This window comes from Ictidomys tridecemlineatus, chromosome 6 (assembly GCF_052094955.1).
Source record: "Ictidomys tridecemlineatus isolate mIctTri1 chromosome 6, mIctTri1.hap1, whole genome shotgun sequence".
Classification (NCBI taxonomy): Eukaryota; Metazoa; Chordata; class Mammalia; order Rodentia; family Sciuridae; genus Ictidomys; species Ictidomys tridecemlineatus.
In genome coordinates, this window is record NC_135482.1 from 108,529,571 (window position 1) to 108,546,835 (window position 17,265).

The window sequence follows — 17,265 nt, forward strand, 5'->3', positions numbered from 1 at the left end:
AGCAAATATGTATTAAACCTCATTAGCAGCTGCTCTGCATTTTCTATAGTGAAGCACTACAAAGACACATTGCTGATCAAAAATCACAAGGCCGGTAAATTCAATTTTAGTTGTGCCAGCAGTGATAATTTCTCAGCTTATATACTATTTTCCAAAGTAGGCCATATATATATAAAAGTTTATAGGAACAAGGTCAGAAAAATGAAAAAAGATCCCAAAGACTATGTTTCCCATTTTCCCACAGTACCTTAATAGCCAATCACATGCCTGGGTGACATGCATACTCCCTCTCTTTGAAATTTCTACTTGTCCTCCCTGATTGAAGTTAAATGAATGAGCAATTCTAATCACCTAGTGCCTATAAAAGTAATCAAATGTCTATGTACTCTGTTGATCTCCACTACCATCTCAACTCATAGCAATTTATAGAAACATTGAGCACAAAGGTAATATCAGCAGGTGACTCTAACCCTGAGTGTGCACCTGTGTGAGAAGACTCAAAGGTACTCTGCAGATCAGAAGAAAGATGAATTCAACCCCGACTGTGTTGTGACGCTGAGAAAGGCACCTTTTATCGTATGCCTTATTGTCATTTGTAAACAACAAGAAGCATCATCATTAAGTGCCTGCACAGTGCTTTCAAAGCTTTACAAAGAAAGTGTCGCCTACTTGAGATTTGTTATTATGCCAGAACACAGGCAACTCTAATTTAGGTTCTCTCAACCAGTGGCACTGAGGAATTCTCTAGCTGGGGGTGTAGCTCAGTGGTATAGTACTTCTCTAGCATGGGCAAGGCCCTGGGTTTGGTCCCCATCCTCTCCAATCCCAAAGAGAACACTGAGAAATTCTAATGGTTACAGTGGTAGCACCGATTATTTGAGTAAATTACCTTTTTACACTTACGTGGTAAGTTTAAAAATAAAAGGTAAATAACAAATAAGAACCTCACTGAATTTCAGGAATGAAGATTGAGACAAGTTGTCCCAACTTTATAAAATTTGGGTGGGCTTTTTCATACAAAGTTACCCATACATAAGAGCAAGAACAACTGGGATTTCAGGCAAGCAGAGGCATCAAAATGACAGATATCAAAAAAGATGTGATTTTGATCTCTGCACCATCTTTTACAGAGTGTGTGGAGTTAACACTAGCAAGGCTGAGATTTTGCTGTTCTACTCACTCTGTGAGATTCTGGCTATTTTTTTTTTTTTAAACCTTTAACCCTCTCTTGGCAGAGCAGGAGACCTGGCTGTGAACTTTGCAACAGGGCCCATCCCCAAGACTCCTCTGGGTCTGACATTATGTAAGAAATGCAAATGCTCTGGTTCATCCAACTAGGTCTTTCCAGAAAACTGGCTGGGTGCCAGCACCTTTTCAAAAAGAGAATAACCTTCAAGCTCTGCTCAGCCAGGCTCTAGACAGCAGCATCCCAGGCCTGATGTGGAGTCACAAACCAGTCTGAGGAAGATTGATCTTGACCCTCCCTTCCTCCACTTTGCCTTTTGAAATATTTATCAAGATATGACAAGCCCAGGAGGATCCTCATACAAATGACCTTTGCAGGCTGAGAGAACACAGCCTCTGGCAATGGAGAAGCAGCAGGGTCAAGCTGTCCACTCCAGGGCGCTGCAAGTTTGGAATTTAGTCAGTTTTGAGTTGTCTCACAGCCTGTGCCTACTTCCCTTGGAAAACAGAATTGAAACTAGCTGAAAATATTGCTTCTTCACTCCCACTTCAGTCCTCAGAACTGATGTTCCGGAAAGAGCTCGAGATGCAGGAACCATCCATCCCACAAGTATAAAACTGTACTTGATAAAAATGGGTATGCAAGGCTGAGGGTGTGGCTCAGTGGGAGAGCACTTGCCTAGCCTGTGTGAGGCCCTGGGTTCATACACCCCCCGCCCCCCACGAGCCTGGCCTTGCTTGAGACCTTTGCTTCTCTCCTCTCTCAGATGGTCTGCCTTCCTTATCTTCTCTGCCAGGAGTACACTTCACTAATAATTATTTCTAGAGGTCCTTTCACTCTGCTCAGATTCTGTGCTCTCTTCTGGCCCAGGTCACTCTACTCTTTTCTGTCCTTAGCTTCTGCTCACTAACTCATTGGCAAGAGAGTCACCAACACCCAGAGTGGGCTGTTTCACAGGTAAAGGGCTAATAGGGAAGCAACCACTAGAGGGTGACATAATGACAGACAAGCATGTTTCCTTCAGTTGAAAGCCAGAGACAGCCACAGATCCAGATGTGGGCCTGGAGGTGTAAAAAGGGTATCAGTTCATCTACCTGAAGTATGTATGTGCACTCATGCATTGCACGCTCTCACTTTCCAGCTTTCTCTTCTCTCTCTCTCTCTCTCTCTCTCTCTCTCTCTCTCTGTCACACACACACACACACACACACACACGCGCACCTTTCCTATGTTCATATATGAATACACAATCATTATAACTCCACATCATGTACAACCACAAAAATGCAAAGTTATACTCCACATATATATGATACATCAAAATACACTCTACTGGCCTGGGGCTGTAGCTTGGTGATAGAGCGCTTGCCTCACATATGTGAGGCACTGGGAGGCACTGGGTTGGATCCTCAGCACCACATAAAAATAAAATAAAGATGTTGTGTCTACCGAAAACTAAAAAATAAATATTAAAAAATTCTCTCTTTCTCACTCTCTCTCTTTAAAAAATAAATAAATAAAATAAAGACATTGTGTCCACCATTAACAAAAATACTCTACTGTCACATATAACTAAAAAGAACAAATAAAAAAATCAAAAGAAATACTGACCTAGCAAATCATTCTGAACCTCCAAAAAGTGTTTTTCATGAAAGTGACACCTCACCGTGGACAGATCTGCTCAAAAGACAGTTAATATCTCACGCAGTACCAACCATTCCTTGTATAGACCCCTCTTTACTTGGTGTCACATAGTGATGCATTCTAGCAAGCTGGAGAGCTAAGCTTATACTGTTAGTGCAGCAAAGCACGGTAGAGTTTTGTTGTTGTTGCTGTTGTAGTTGGACACAATGCCTTTACTTTATTTATTTTTATGTGGCGCTGAGGATCGAACCCAGGGCCTCACACACTCTGTCACTGATCTATAACCTCAGCCCCAGCATGGTGGTTTAAAATGTGGGCTTTTGATCTAGTCCAGAGTTCAGACCCCAGTTCTGTTAGCCATGTGGTCTTGAGCTGGCTACTCCCTTGCGCTCAATTGTAAAATGAAGATGATAATGAACCTTCTGCCTTGCTGGTGAAGATTATCTGTGGTGATGTTTAGATAAGTAGATAAATTAATCTATGTAAAGTGCTTAAAAGAATGGTGCAGCATAGTCAAGACTCAATAAACATTGACTGGTTTTCATGACAGTCTGGGACGGTATGAGGAAATATGCACTGCCCCATTCACCTTCTCAAAACTCCCAAGAATAGGAAAATCAGTAGCCCCATCTTAGCTCCTTGTGTTTAAATAATTTGTTTGAAGTCACAGAGCTGATAAGTGACAGTCAAGATTTTAACCTGATATCTTTATGACTTTAAAAAAAAATGATGTCCTCTTGCTATACCATTGGGAGCAGGTGGGGAATTGGTAGTCTTACTACCAAAGGAGCTTAGGCTTTGTTTTGTTTTGCAGTGCTAGGGGGCCTTGGCCTGCTAGACAAGTGCTTTATCCTTGAGTTACATCCCCAGCCCTAAAGAAATTTACAACCTAAAGAACAAAATTGGGTGAGAGGGGAGTCATGTAAGCTCTTTTTTTCCCTGATATATTTTTGGTTGCTAATAGAACTTTATTTTATTTATTTATCCATTTATTTATCTATCTATCTATCTATCTATCTATCTATCTATCTATCTATCTATTTATTTATATGAGGTGCTGAGAATCAGACCCAGGGCCTCACACAAGCTAGGCAAGTGCTCTACCACTGAGCTACACCACAGCCCCCATAAGTTCTTTTATATATCATTTTCAGTTTACTAAAAAGGGAGACCCTTTAAGAGGTGTGTGTGCGTGTGTATGCGTGTGCGTGCGTGTGTGTGTGTGTGTGTGTGTGAACATATTTGTTTGGTGCTGAGAACTGAACCTAGGGCCTCATACATACTACACACGAGTTCTATCAAGAATTGTTTAAAGCGGGAGGAGAAAACCTGGGCTCTAGGAGGCTGTTGTGTCAGGGACTCTCCCGCTGGGATCTTCAGGCCAGTAGCATCAATATCACATGGGAACTGTCTGGGAAGCAACTTGGTGGGCCCTAAGCCAGACATCTGAGTCAGAAGCCTTCCAGGTTTGTTCAGAAGCCTAGTTAGGTTGAAAACCACTGCCCTAAGCAGAAGAAAGTATAAGAGCTGGTAATGAAAACCTATGTCGCAGCACCAGGAGGCTGTCTGTCGGTAACAGAGGACAATTTCTTTATGGGCGAATGGAACATGCTGCTCCTGAGGTGCAGACAGATGGTTTGCTCTTACCCAAAGCTCATTGTATTATGCTCTGAGCTTTTGCTGTGTTTCCGCTCCTGTAACCTGTACGTTTCTTTAAAAACAGGAAATAAAGTTTAAGAAAGGTTCAACTGTCAGCAAATGTGTGTGTATATATATATATATATATATATATATATATATATATATATATATATATATATATATATATATGATTTAGAGGCACATCTGGCAAGGTATTTCCCCCTACCCACTATAAAAGAAAAAACATAAATGGCTCTTACTAGGTCCCTACTATGTGCCAGTTCTATATTAGGCCCTTTCTTTCTTGTGGATTTTTTTCCCCCCTGAATGAATTATCAGACAATTCTGGGAATAGAAATTGCTTTCATTTCATAGAAGAGGAAATTGCAGCTCAAAAAACTTTAGTCAGTTTGCCACAGGTCATGCAATGAACTGTAGAGAGACATCTAGGATTCAAATACACAGCTTCAGGCTTCAAATGTGATGTGAATTTAGCCCAAAATGTTACCTTGGGAACAGACCTGTGCTGAGGAGCCCTCCATGTCCCCGGCATGTACAGGAGACACACACAGGGAAACCACTGGCCTCTCCTTGGGGGGCCAGGCAGGACACACTGAAGGGCTCCCTTCTGCCTTCTTGCCTGGATGGTATCACCACATTCTGTGGTCAGAGAGGGGCTCACGATGAAAATGAGAAGAAAGCTGATGAAAATCCCCTCCCCCCCAGACAATCTTGGTTGTAAAAACAGTAGCAAAGTGCAAATCATGAACTAAAATTTTCTGACTTCAGACACTGAATACTAATTTCAGTTAAATCAGGGTTAAAATAAAGATTACATATTCTTGTACAATAAAGCTAAGAATTCCTTGAGAAGGTGATTTTTTAAAATTAACCTGATGCCTCAATGTGGAAGAACCATAATAATGTAGGACAATATATGGTTGACATTATGATTTTTTAATCTTTTTTCCAAATGAGGAAATGATAAAATTTCCATTATATATAATGCCCTTTTTTCCATCAACATCCATTCAAACTCCAGGCTTCACTGTGGAGCCTTGGAAGAAAACATTTTGTTTCTATCACTCTGTTGGCACCTGTAACACTAACAAATACTGTCATTGTCAGCAGGTATTTTCTAGCTTGCCTGCTGAATGCTCAGCACTTACAGGCAGAAATATCCTCTTCAACATCTTTGTTTACTTCACAGCACAGAGTGATGCATGCAATTTGTATCGCTATTTGCTGAATGGGTGAACACATTGGAAACCAATTTTCTAAGTGTTCTGTGTCCTGGAAATGACTATATTTCCCACATATTTAATTTTTCCAAAGTTGTCCTATCTTTCTCTTTTGTAACAAGTACCTAAGGTGTTTGTTGATATTAATAATTGATATTTGGGATTGTTCTATTATTTTATTTCGAATCCTTTAGTTGGGTGACCAAAAATATGACAACATAGAGTTAACACTCAAAAGTTGCAAATTACAAAAATAAATCTAATTTCAAAAATAAAAATTAGCACCACCCATCTGGGCATGATTTGTGTGTGTGTGTGTGTGTGTGTGTGTGTGGGGTGGTGCTGGGAAAGGAACCCAGGGTCCTGCACATGCTAGGCAAGCACTCTACCACTAAGCTACTTCCCCAGTCCTAGGGGTGGTTCTTAATAGCACCAGCTTTTGATGTCATGAGTTTTCCAGTGTAGACAATACAGTTAGTGTACAGTCACCCTAATGAAAGGGCTCTAGCTCTCCAGGTCTCAAACCCTATTTTTATGGTGGTGGATACAGACGATGTTAAGCCTGTGTTCACAGGATACAGCAAACTAATAATTTGGGAGAGAGTAATCAAATATTTTGGGGGGTGTTCCTGGCAATCTGTTGATGAGAGAAAGAACACTTTTCACATTTTTTTCTTTTATTTATGTCTTACTTCAAAATGTTTGATTTCCTCAAAAAATTCATTTTTATTATGTATGTATGTATGTATGTATAGTTTTCTCTGTGTTTTTTTCTTTCTTTTTTTTTTTGTATGTATGTATTTTTGAGACAGGGTCTCACCATGTTGTTCAAGCTGGGCTCAAGTGATTCTCCTGCCTCCACCTCTGAGCAGCTTGGGATTATAGGTTTATGCCGCTGAATCTTTTAATTTTTTAATTGTGGTAAAACACACATAACATAAAAATTGCCATCTTAACTCTTTTTTAAGAGTATGGTTCAGTGGTGTTAGGTATATTTACATTATTGTGCAACCAATTTCCAGAACTTTTTTGACTTGTAAAACTGAAACTCCATAACCATGAAAGAGCAACTCCCCACCCTTCATCCCCAGCCCTTGGGCAACCAAGGCTGTCATTCTACTGTTTCTATGCTTTTGACATCCATAGATTCCTCCTGTAAGTGGAATCATATAATATTTGTCCTTTCGTGACTGGCTTATTTCACTAAGCACAACGTCCTCAAGGTTCATCTATGTTGTTGCAAGTGTCAGAATTTCCTTGCTTTTATGCTGAATAATATTTCATTGTGCCAGGCATGGTTGCACATGCCTATAATCCCAGTGGCTCAGGAGGCTGAGGCAGGAGGAACATGAGTTTCAAAGCCAGCCTCAGAGAAAAAAAAAAAAAGCAAGGCGCAACTCGGTGAGACCTGTCTCTAAATAAAATACAAAATAGGGCTGGAGATGTGGCTCAGAAGCCAAATGCCCCTGAATTTAATCCTCAGTACCCAGTCCATTCATCTGCTGGTGGGTATTGTGGGTATTGTGAATAATGCTATGAACATAATTGCATAAATATTTTTAGAGACCCTGTTTCTAAATTCTTTTGGGCACATACCCAGAAGTGGAATTGGGGAATCATATGGTAATTCTGTGTTTACTTTTGAGGAGTGGCCATACTGTTTTCCAGAGTAGTTGCTCAATTTTACATTCTTACCAACAGTGCCCCAGGGTTCTACTTTCTCCACACTCTCACCAAGGCTTCCTTTCCATTTTATTAACAGTAGCATAAAGAGGATTCTTTATTATTTTATTTGCATTTCCATAATAATTAAGAGATGTTGAGTGTCTTCTTATACCCTTGCTGGCCATTTGTGTATCTTTTTCTAGAGGTGTGTCTATTCAAGTCCTTTGCTCATTTGTTAATAGGGAAATTTGGGTTTTTTGCTTTGTTTTGCTTAAATCTTTTATTTGCACTCAGTGAATCAAATGCTTGGCCTTTCTTAAAATTGGAAAGGCAGCATTTTATAATCCTCAGATATCCATTTCTATCAATTACCCACAAATATTGGAGAAGTATTGATACATATAAAGTCTGTCATGAAGATATTATTACTTCTGACATTAATTCATTCATTTTGGTTCAACATTAATGAAGCACCTACTATATAGCAGGCATTGTGTCACAAAATATCTTAACCCCTTTGACACAACCCATAATGGTGTTCTCTGGGCCACTAGTTTTTGGATTGATTGATAGGTTTGAATGAAGCACTGAGAGCTACAAATCTCTTCTGATCTTTCTTGTGGGATCTTCCCTCTTAGAATGAGGAAGTGTGCATCTCTAAGGAAGCCTGATCTTTGGGCTGGGCATCTCAATTTTCCCAGGCCACAACCAAGTGACAAACACATTCTATCTGGGAATTTAATTTTCTTTAAAATTCTTGGTAAGGTTTTGGAGAAATTCCCCAAGCAAAACTTGTTTTTGCTTCTAGACAGAAGTTTATAGTTCATTCAAAAAAAAAAAAAAAACATCTAGTTGCAATTTGCTTAACCCATATACAAAAAATCTCAACCTATGTTAAACAATGAACGGTCTTGCAGAATTTCCTACCTTGGCATACATCTTAGACAGTACCGCTTGTCCACATATGCCCTCCATGTATTTCTATGTCCCAAAGTGGAGAATAAACTGAAACTCTCTTTTTTTTAAGTATGTGTAATACTTGTTTTTTTTTTAATATTTATTTTTTTTAGTTTTCAGTGGACACAACATCTTTGTTTGTATGTGGTGCTGAGGATCGAACCCGGGCCACACGCATGCCAGGTGAGCGCGCTACCGCTTGAGCCACATCCCAGCCCTAAACTGAAACTCTTAAGAAGCCACTGCATGTGAAACTATTCTTAATTTGCAGTCTGCATTAGGAATCATATATAATACCAGAGTTAAGGAAACAGCAGGACTCATTTTAAGCTCATGGTCTCACAGAGTATTACTATTGGATGGTTCTAGAAGATTTTCTAGTCAAATCTCACCAGTTTTAGATGAGCCAACTGAGACTCAGAAAGGGGTCATTTCCTTAATGCCAAAATAAGTCAGCTGGTTTCCATACTCAGCATAGGGCTCATTCAATACCTCACTTCTTTTTCCCCACCAATATTAATTTCCTAAGATGTTTCTTGATGTTGTATTTTCTTATTTATTCAATGTGAAATAGGAAATGTGATATTGCTGAAAATCCTTGTAATTTATACTTGAATACCTTAAATAAAAGGCTGTGTATCAATATAATCTTAAGAGTTAAACTCCAGAAAAAGTTTTGCTAGAACAAAGACCAAGAGGCAAGTTCTGGAGAGAGTTCTTTCAGGCACCTCTGAAAGGAAAAGGAAAAAGAAAACCACAAAGCTCCTTCTCTATAGGTTTGACTCCAATCTGCAACCTGTCCCCCAACCCATGTGTTGCCTGGCACAATGTTTTGTGTTAAGTGGGATTAAGGTGCTTTGGATTAAGACCTTGAACATATAAAACGTAAAAAACCCATGTAACATTAAAAAGGTGACTTTCATGTAGAGTTTAAGGTAAAAATTTAAGCAGAAGTGACTGTGAAGAATATAAGCCTAAATAACTCCCAGAAGAATGTAAATCTAGGTATACCCTAGAGTTGTGACACGTATTGTCACTGCACATCTGGAATCATCTGATGACTCAGAGTACAGTCTGTTATTTCAGAAAGGTTATAAAAATCTGTGGGCCTCCCTGGGTGTGGTGGTATATGCCTGTAATCCCAGTGACTCCCAGTGGCTTGGGAGACTGAGGCAGGAGGATCACAAATTCAGTCAACCTCAGCAACATAGCAAGACCCTAATCAACTAAGTGAGACCCAGGTTCTAAATAATGTATAAAAAAAGGGTTGGGTTTGTGGCTTAGTGGTTAAGGAAGCTCCTCTGGATTCAACCCCTGGTACAAAACAAACAAAAAAACCCAACAACAACAAAAACAATATGGTTCTATGGGCCTCATAGTATATGTAATATGGATAAGGTAAATGCTTGTAAGAATTTTTTCTTCTATATTTCCTGATTTAGGAAGGAGGAGTAGGTGGGGGTATAAAATATGTCCTATAGCTACTAGTGAATCTGTATGTACTTGGGTTTAGTATTGGTAGCCTAGGAAAAGACCAAAAGTTAGCAATGTGATATACTGAATATGGAATCCATTCAAAATCTTGTTCAGGTTTCCAAAGAATCAATAAAATCAATCTCCTTTTCTGATAGATAAATCAGATTGTCTTGTATGTAGCTGTGTGAATTCATAACTTAATTAAAAATATACAGGGTCATTTTCTCTTTTTTAAAAAATACTTGGCTTGGGAATAATTAAAATGAAACTCTGAAATCCTATCCTCTGCATGTGCATTTAAGATCCAGGGATGCATTCTAGAATTAAGCATTGCTCTGGTTCCATAAAACACAGTTCATAAACCAACAGACCCTGCTGGGGCATCGTCCATCAAGTTGAACAGTCCTTCCATTTTACTAATAAGTACATTTGTATCAACATATACAAATACATTGACTATCATTACAATTGGGCCATGGAATTTATAGCCTGAGGATGACAAGAAACTGATAAAACAAAGCCTAGCTAGGGAAGGGTGCTCTTTTTTAGTAGCAAAGCAGACGGAGGGCATTGGGTGGCAGCAAAGTGCGGAAGTGGAAGGAAGTTTTGATGCTTTAAGTACTGAGGCAAACACACAGTGGTGTCTGCAAACAACCAGAAGCTGCTAGAAGGAAGTAGTGATGGATAATTCTAGAAAATTCTAGAATGGACTGGAGCATTACACTCAACTGCATAATACCCAATTTCTTTTCAGCTTAAGGCACAAGACTGCTGAGAAGGGAACTGTAGAAAAATTGTCCCAGCGGAGGAAACTGGGGGTGTGATAAGAGATGTGTTAAGGGCCATTAGGGACAGCAAATAAAGGAAGGAAAGTTGAGTGATGATTACTAAGTAATGATATTGGGAGGAAAGTCTTGCAAGAAAAATAAAGGGAGAAGGGTGTAAAGTAAGGGTCAGGAATTGCAGGATAACTGTGGGAAGGGGCTGCACCAAAGAAGAGAAGGAAGAGCGCTGGGGCGTGGCTGGGAGAGGGACTGGCTCAATAACGGGCTGCGGGGTGAAAAGACGAAGGGGTGGGGAAGCGCGTTGCTGACAGCTGCTCTCCGATGGCGCCTACAGGGTTAAACCTCAGGGGCGACCAGACTAGGAAGAACTCGGTTTCCAGGGTAACGGCTCCGACAGTTCCGGCAGCGCAGGCTCGTACCATTGCGCGGGCGCGCACGGGGGGAGCCAGAAAGGGAGGAGGGGACGCGCGAAGGAACAGTCGAGCCGAGGGGTCGGTGCCGGACTCTACCAAACGCGCGGCCCGCCTGCTCGCCCTGGGGTCTGAGCCGAGCGGTGCTCCGGCTGCCGGCCGCGCGGCGTCCTTCGTGCCGGGGCCGGCAGCTCCCAACTGCCCGCGGACGGCGGGGGGAGAAGGAACGTGCGCCCGGTGGCCCGGATTGGCCTTCTGGTCCCCCCGCCTGGGCGGCCGAGTGCGGGCGGCCCGGGGCTGGGAGGTTTGAAAAGCGGGCGAGAGACAAAGGCAGCAGGAAGCCTCCCCAGCGCCCGGAGCCCGAGCGCCCGGCCCCGGGCCCCCTTGCCGGCCCGCCGGCCCGCGCAGCAGCGGCGGCGGCCAGAGGCGGCGGCGTCAGGAGGCGGAGGATGCAGCAGGGGGCGTGGGAGCGGCGGCGGCCGAGCCGGCGGAGCAGCGCGGCCGGAGCGCGGCGTGCTTAGAGCCGAGGCGGCGGCGGCCGGGAGTGAGAGGCACCTTCCCCGCCCGGGATGTGAGGACCCGCGGAGCCCGGGGCGGGGGGAGGGAAGGGCTGGGAGGCGAAGCCGGCAGGAAGGAAGGAAGGACGGACGGACCAGGAGGAGGAGCGGCGGCGGCGGCCGGAGCCGGAAGGCGGGGAGGGGCCGTCCGTTGGGCCCGAGGCGGCGGCCGGGGCGGACCGCGCTCGTCGCCTCCGCGGGGCAAGAGCGGCGGGGCCCGCGCCTCCTCCCCCCAGCACCGCGGAGGGGGGAGGAGGAAGATGGAGACCCACATCTCGTGTTTGTTTCCCGAGCTGCTGGCCATGATCTTCGGCTACCTAGACGTGCGGGACAAGGGGCGCGCGGCGCAGGTGTGCACGGCCTGGCGGGACGCCGCCTACCACAAGTCGGTATGGCGAGGGGTGGAGGCCAAGCTGCACCTGCGCCGGGCCAACCCGTCGCTGTTCCCCAGCCTGCAGGCCCGGGGCATCCGCCGTGTGCAGATCCTGAGCCTCCGCCGCAGCCTCAGCTACGTGATCCAGGGCATGGCCAACATCGAAAGCCTCAACCTCAGCGGCTGCTACAACCTCACCGACAACGGACTGGGCCACGCATTTGTGCAGGAAATCGGCTCCTTGCGCGCCCTCAACCTGAGCCTCTGCAAGCAGATCACTGACAGCAGTCTGGGCCGAATAGCCCAGTACCTCAAGGGCCTGGAGGTGCTGGAGCTGGGGGGTTGCAGCAATATTACCAACACCGGCCTTCTGCTCATCGCCTGGGGTCTGCAGCGCCTCAAGAGCCTTAATCTCCGCAGCTGCCGCCACCTCTCGGACGTGGGCATCGGGCACCTGGCCGGCATGACGCGCAGCGCGGCGGAGGGTTGCCTGGGCCTGGAGCAGCTCACGCTGCAGGACTGCCAGAAGCTCACGGATCTTTCTCTAAAGCACATCTCCCGAGGGCTGACAGGCCTGAGGCTCCTCAACCTCAGCTTCTGTGGGGGCATCTCAGACGCAGGCCTTCTGCACCTGTCGCACATGGGCAGCCTACGCAGCCTTAACCTGCGCTCCTGCGACAATATCAGTGACACAGGCATCATGCATCTAGCCATGGGCAGCCTGCGCCTCTCGGGGTTAGATGTGTCCTTCTGTGACAAAGTGGGGGACCAGAGTCTGGCCTACATAGCCCAGGGGCTGGACGGCCTCAAGTCCCTCTCCCTTTGCTCCTGCCACATCAGTGATGATGGCATCAACCGCATGGTGCGGCAGATGCACGGGCTGCGCACGCTCAACATTGGACAGTGTGTGCGCATCACGGACAAGGGCCTGGAGCTGATTGCTGAGCACCTGAGCCAGCTCACTGGCATAGACCTGTACGGCTGTACCCGGATCACCAAGCGCGGCCTGGAGCGCATCACGCAGCTGCCCTGCCTCAAGGTACTCAACCTGGGACTCTGGCAAATGACGGACAGTGAGAAGGTCAGGTGAGGGCGGCAGCACCAGCTCCCCTTGTCCTGCCCTGTACACCCTCCCTTCACCACCACCGGCCCCCACACACCCACTCGCATATTTAGACGTAGTTCATGGCGATGGCTGAGATAGGGCAGCGACTTGAAGCCCAAGCTCATTTCTCCTCCTCCGACGCCCCTCCCTGCTACCAGCCCCTTTCCATTGCCTTCGGGGTTCCTCTTCTACCACTGCCCTATTTTCCTCTTTTTCCCTGCGGATGGAGAAATGGATTCTGCTACTCACTCACCTACTTCTCTCTGCAGGGGATGGAGGACTGTTTTCAGCTACTGTATCCCCACTGCTTGGCATTTGTAAATGGGGTGGGGGTGGGGAGTGACTAGTCCTCTCCACCCCGAGGAATTGAGGAAAATGTCTGCCTTCACTTAAGCTTTCGTTTGAATACTGTGATCTGGTTTTTATTTTGAAATGTATAAAAAGCAAACCCAACTACAACGGCCTTTCACCCTCTTCCACTTTGTAACTAATCCCAGTCTCTTCTCATCACTTCTCCTTTTACAGTACTCGGCTATTAACACTCATTTTATTTTTATCTGCTTTCCTTATTTTAGTTTTTTGAAGAAATTGGAAATCATGGTCTTTTTTTTCTGCTGAATATATTCTATATATTATATATATATAAATTATATATATATATTATATATATATGTCTGGCTACCTCGTTTTAGTTTACTTTTTTCTCTGAAGCCCTGGAATTCTACAAGAGAGATATTTTGAGACTGAAACATTTTTGTGCCTAGACTGGAAAGATGCCCATTGGGTTTGTACATCTTTTTGTTTTGGCTTCTTCCCAACCTCCATCCACCCAGTGTGTCCTACTTCTACATTCTGGCTATAATTTTCTTTTTCTCCTTGTCCATTGGGATTTGAGGACCCAACTGTGTTCTTAAATCTTGACTTAATTTATAGCACAAATGTGTGGGAGAAATGAGAGTTGAACTGCTTTTTTGTTTGTCTGAGATGCAGATTGTGTCTTGAAAATGATTATTATATATGCAAATTATGCCCTACCCTCACCCTCTTCCAAGTTTCTCCACAAAAAGGTCACACAGTGAGGCTTCCTGTTGGAAGTACAGAGCAGAGTTGGCCTACAGAGACCCTGGGGCCCCCGGCAATGTGAAGGGGAGGAGACTGAAATTCATGTCTTATCTGCGTTCTGTTAATAAAATGGGAGTTTGTGGGTTTTAAAAAGATCCGTTTCTAAATGGAGGAATAGATGACTTTATTTTGGTGGGGGTTGGGACTTGTGGCTTTAAAAAAAATCGCTTTTGAGTAGGATGTATATTTTTGTTGGATTTTGTTTGTTTGTTTATTTTTTTAGAATCCTCCACAGCAACATGCGAGAACATGGAGTTAAAGAAACCCAGAGACCTTTATCAATTAATTGTACTGTTTGTGAATTTGTATAAATAATAACAAAGATCCTCTTAAAACGTTTATATTCTTACATTAAAAGGTTAAACTGATATTTATATAATAAAGAGGAAATATGAAGTATGTTTTTGAAAAAAAAAGCACAAAAAAAAAAACTTGTATCTGTGAATTATTTTTAAGGCATTGTGTGTTTGGGTACATGCCAAAGTAGGAGGTGCTCTTTGTACACTAAGATAGAAGGAAATAAGGTATAGATTTGGTGCATCCTATGTGAGTGAGCAAGCTCATGGTTAAAAATTTATTCTGTGTAAGGTTTACTAATGACACCCAAATAATGTTCCATTTCTAGAAATGTGATAGAGTGGAGAATTCTATAGTTTTAGGTTTTAAACTGTCAACATGGAAATTTAAAGAAACTGAACAAAATGAAACTTTAAAAAAATTCGACTTGTAAAAGTCACAGTTTCCTCAAATGACCAGTTTTTCTTTGAGTGGAAATTAGATCTAGGGGTAATACTGAAAAAATGGGTCATGAGATATGGGGGTGGCCAAGAAGAAAGAAGGGTGTCTACTCTTAGAGCGGCTGTGGGGAGGATGTGAAGGGTGGAGGGAGCTGAAGCCATTGTTCAGAAAAGTTAAAAGAGCGCTGCTGTCCTTGCCTGCTCCTCGCTCAGTCATGCATACTGAATCTCCCAGAGGGAGTGAGGGTCCCGGTGGAAAGGAGGAGGGCAGTTCTACCCCTCTTTTTAACATTCCCCTCCAGGCCTGGCTGCATTGAAGCACTTTCCTGGGGGCTGGGGAGGTTGGCCAGGAGTTCTTGTACATTTGCATTTTAAGCACTTCCAACACGGAGGCTGGCCACTCGAGCCACTCAGTTGAGGGTTCTTAGACTGAATTCATGCAGATAAATGAATACCAACAATTCTAGCAAAGAGTTCCCTTTGGTAGACAATAACCAAATAATCTGACACCCAGTGATTGAGCTGTGGAAACTGGTGAGTATAAATGCTCTTAGTTGTGGAGTAATTCATATTCCTGGTTTCACATAGGTTTGTCTAAGTTGTTTTCTGAGATTACTTTTTTCCTTTTTTTAAACACCAAAAAAGCACTGATCCCAGTGAGAGCTGATAAGAACAGTATCAAACTTTCCTGGATCAGCATCTCTTTCCAGGAAGAGGGCTAGAACCCAGGTTTCTCTTGGGTTAAGATTGTTTTGTAAAATTTCCAAGCTTTAAGACTTGAACATATCACAAAAGCTGCATTGTTCCTTTTTGGAGAGCCATCACAATTGGGTCTAATTGAGCCTGACACTAGATCCATCTTCCTTTTCTATGGGGAAGGTGTGGATCTTTTTCTTTCCACTAAGGTTACAGTGCTTATTGCCCAAAGGCCGGGTGGGTATGTGTGAACCCCAGTAAGAACCAGGGACTTTGAATTAGGGCCAGCTTTTTAAATTTAGCATTTGACACAATTCCTGAAGGTTACACAAGCCATAGGTTCCTAGCCTATTTTTCTTCCAAGAGACTGCATGGCTGTACAGATTCATTCAGTCAATAAAAATTTGAGCACCTTCTAAGTCTGCCTCTATTCACATTCTTCATTTTAACATGCAAGCAATCCTACCACCACCTGAAACATTTTCTGTTTTGATTTTTTTTATGTTAAAAGTTATATATAACCTGGACTTAAGGTTGATAAATTAATGTTGAAAGTTAAGATCATGGGTATCATGTCCTTATCCTGAACTAGGCATACTTAATGTATCTGGACCTTCTCAGGAAAAGATTAATAAACCATTTACTGTCAGCAGTGAATGTTAATTGCTTATCTCTCAACCTTTTTGGATGGAAAGAAATTATGTGTTGAGAACCTATGTGGGCAAAATTCTTTTTCTTTTTTTAAAAAATTATTTTGGCACTGGGGACTGAACTCAGGACACTTTATCACCAAGTACATCCCAACCGCCCCCCTCCCTTTTTGAGACAGAGCCTTGTTTAGTTGCGGAGGCTGGCCTAGAACTTGCAATCCTGCCTCAGCCTCCCAAGTCACTGGGATTACAAGTGTGTGCCAGGATGCCCAGCAATACTTGTAAATTTTAATCCTCAAAGCACCCTTCTAAAATAGGTCTCCCTGTTTTCCAGATAAGGGATAATACCTGTCTTGTGCTATTCAACCAGAAAGTGAGGGATTCCACAGGTCTACTTCTAAAGGTCATCTCTCTTCTGCTCTGAAAAGGTTCAGTTACTGATCAGATGTTGATTTCCAGTGAGGTAACCCCTGAGAAGGTAGGGGGAACTGGGTAAACACAGCATGAACAAGCTTATGCCACAGGTACTACTTCAAAGGGTCAGGGTAAATGTGGCGTGTATGAGGGCTTAATCCCCATCACACCTATAGGACAGAGATGCATTTAGGAACACCAAAGGATGTGAATTGCTATACATAGTGGTATGAAAGTTAAAAGGCATTTCCATTAAATTTTTAGGTAGTAAAACATGATTCAGGTATTTGCTGAAACTTAAGAACTGGAAAAAACATGTAAACTTAATGTGAACCTTATCGTTTAGCAGTAATAAACTTCAATAGGAACTGGATAGTAGTCAAGAAAAGGCTTCATGAATTTTCTAATTCTCACTGGGACAGACAACTTTGCAGCCCTCAAAGGGCCATAATGGACCTCTAGCTAAGAATGCTGGGTGTTGCTGCATAATTCTCCCAGCCAGGGACACTTTCCTGCTGAATTCCTTAGTCCTAACTGGCAGGGGAGGAGGGGGAAGCCCATTTGATTTATTCTACATTTGGCAAAAGGGTGCTTGCCTAACTTACA

General features: G+C 43.4%; 2 protein-coding genes across 2 annotated transcripts in view; one reads left to right on the top strand and one right to left on the bottom strand.

Moving 5' to 3' along the window:
- Wnt5b (Wnt family member 5B) overlaps positions 1-17,265 on the bottom strand; it is a 113,610-nt gene that overhangs the window by 35,889 nt on the left and 60,456 nt on the right. The window lies entirely within an intron of this gene.
- On the top strand, positions 10,991-14,561 carry Fbxl14 (F-box and leucine rich repeat protein 14). The gene has a single exon (XM_005334015.4). It carries the CDS (start codon positions 11,823-11,825, stop codon positions 13,023-13,025), a length of 1,203 nt encoding a protein of 400 aa, XP_005334072.2. The 5' UTR covers positions 10,991-11,822; the 3' UTR covers positions 13,026-14,561.

Excerpts from the sequence above, each read along its gene's own strand:
- Fbxl14 (XM_005334015.4), top strand. The coding sequence starts at position 11,823 with ATGGAGACCCACATCTCGTGTTTGTTTCCCGAGCTGCTGGCCATGATC.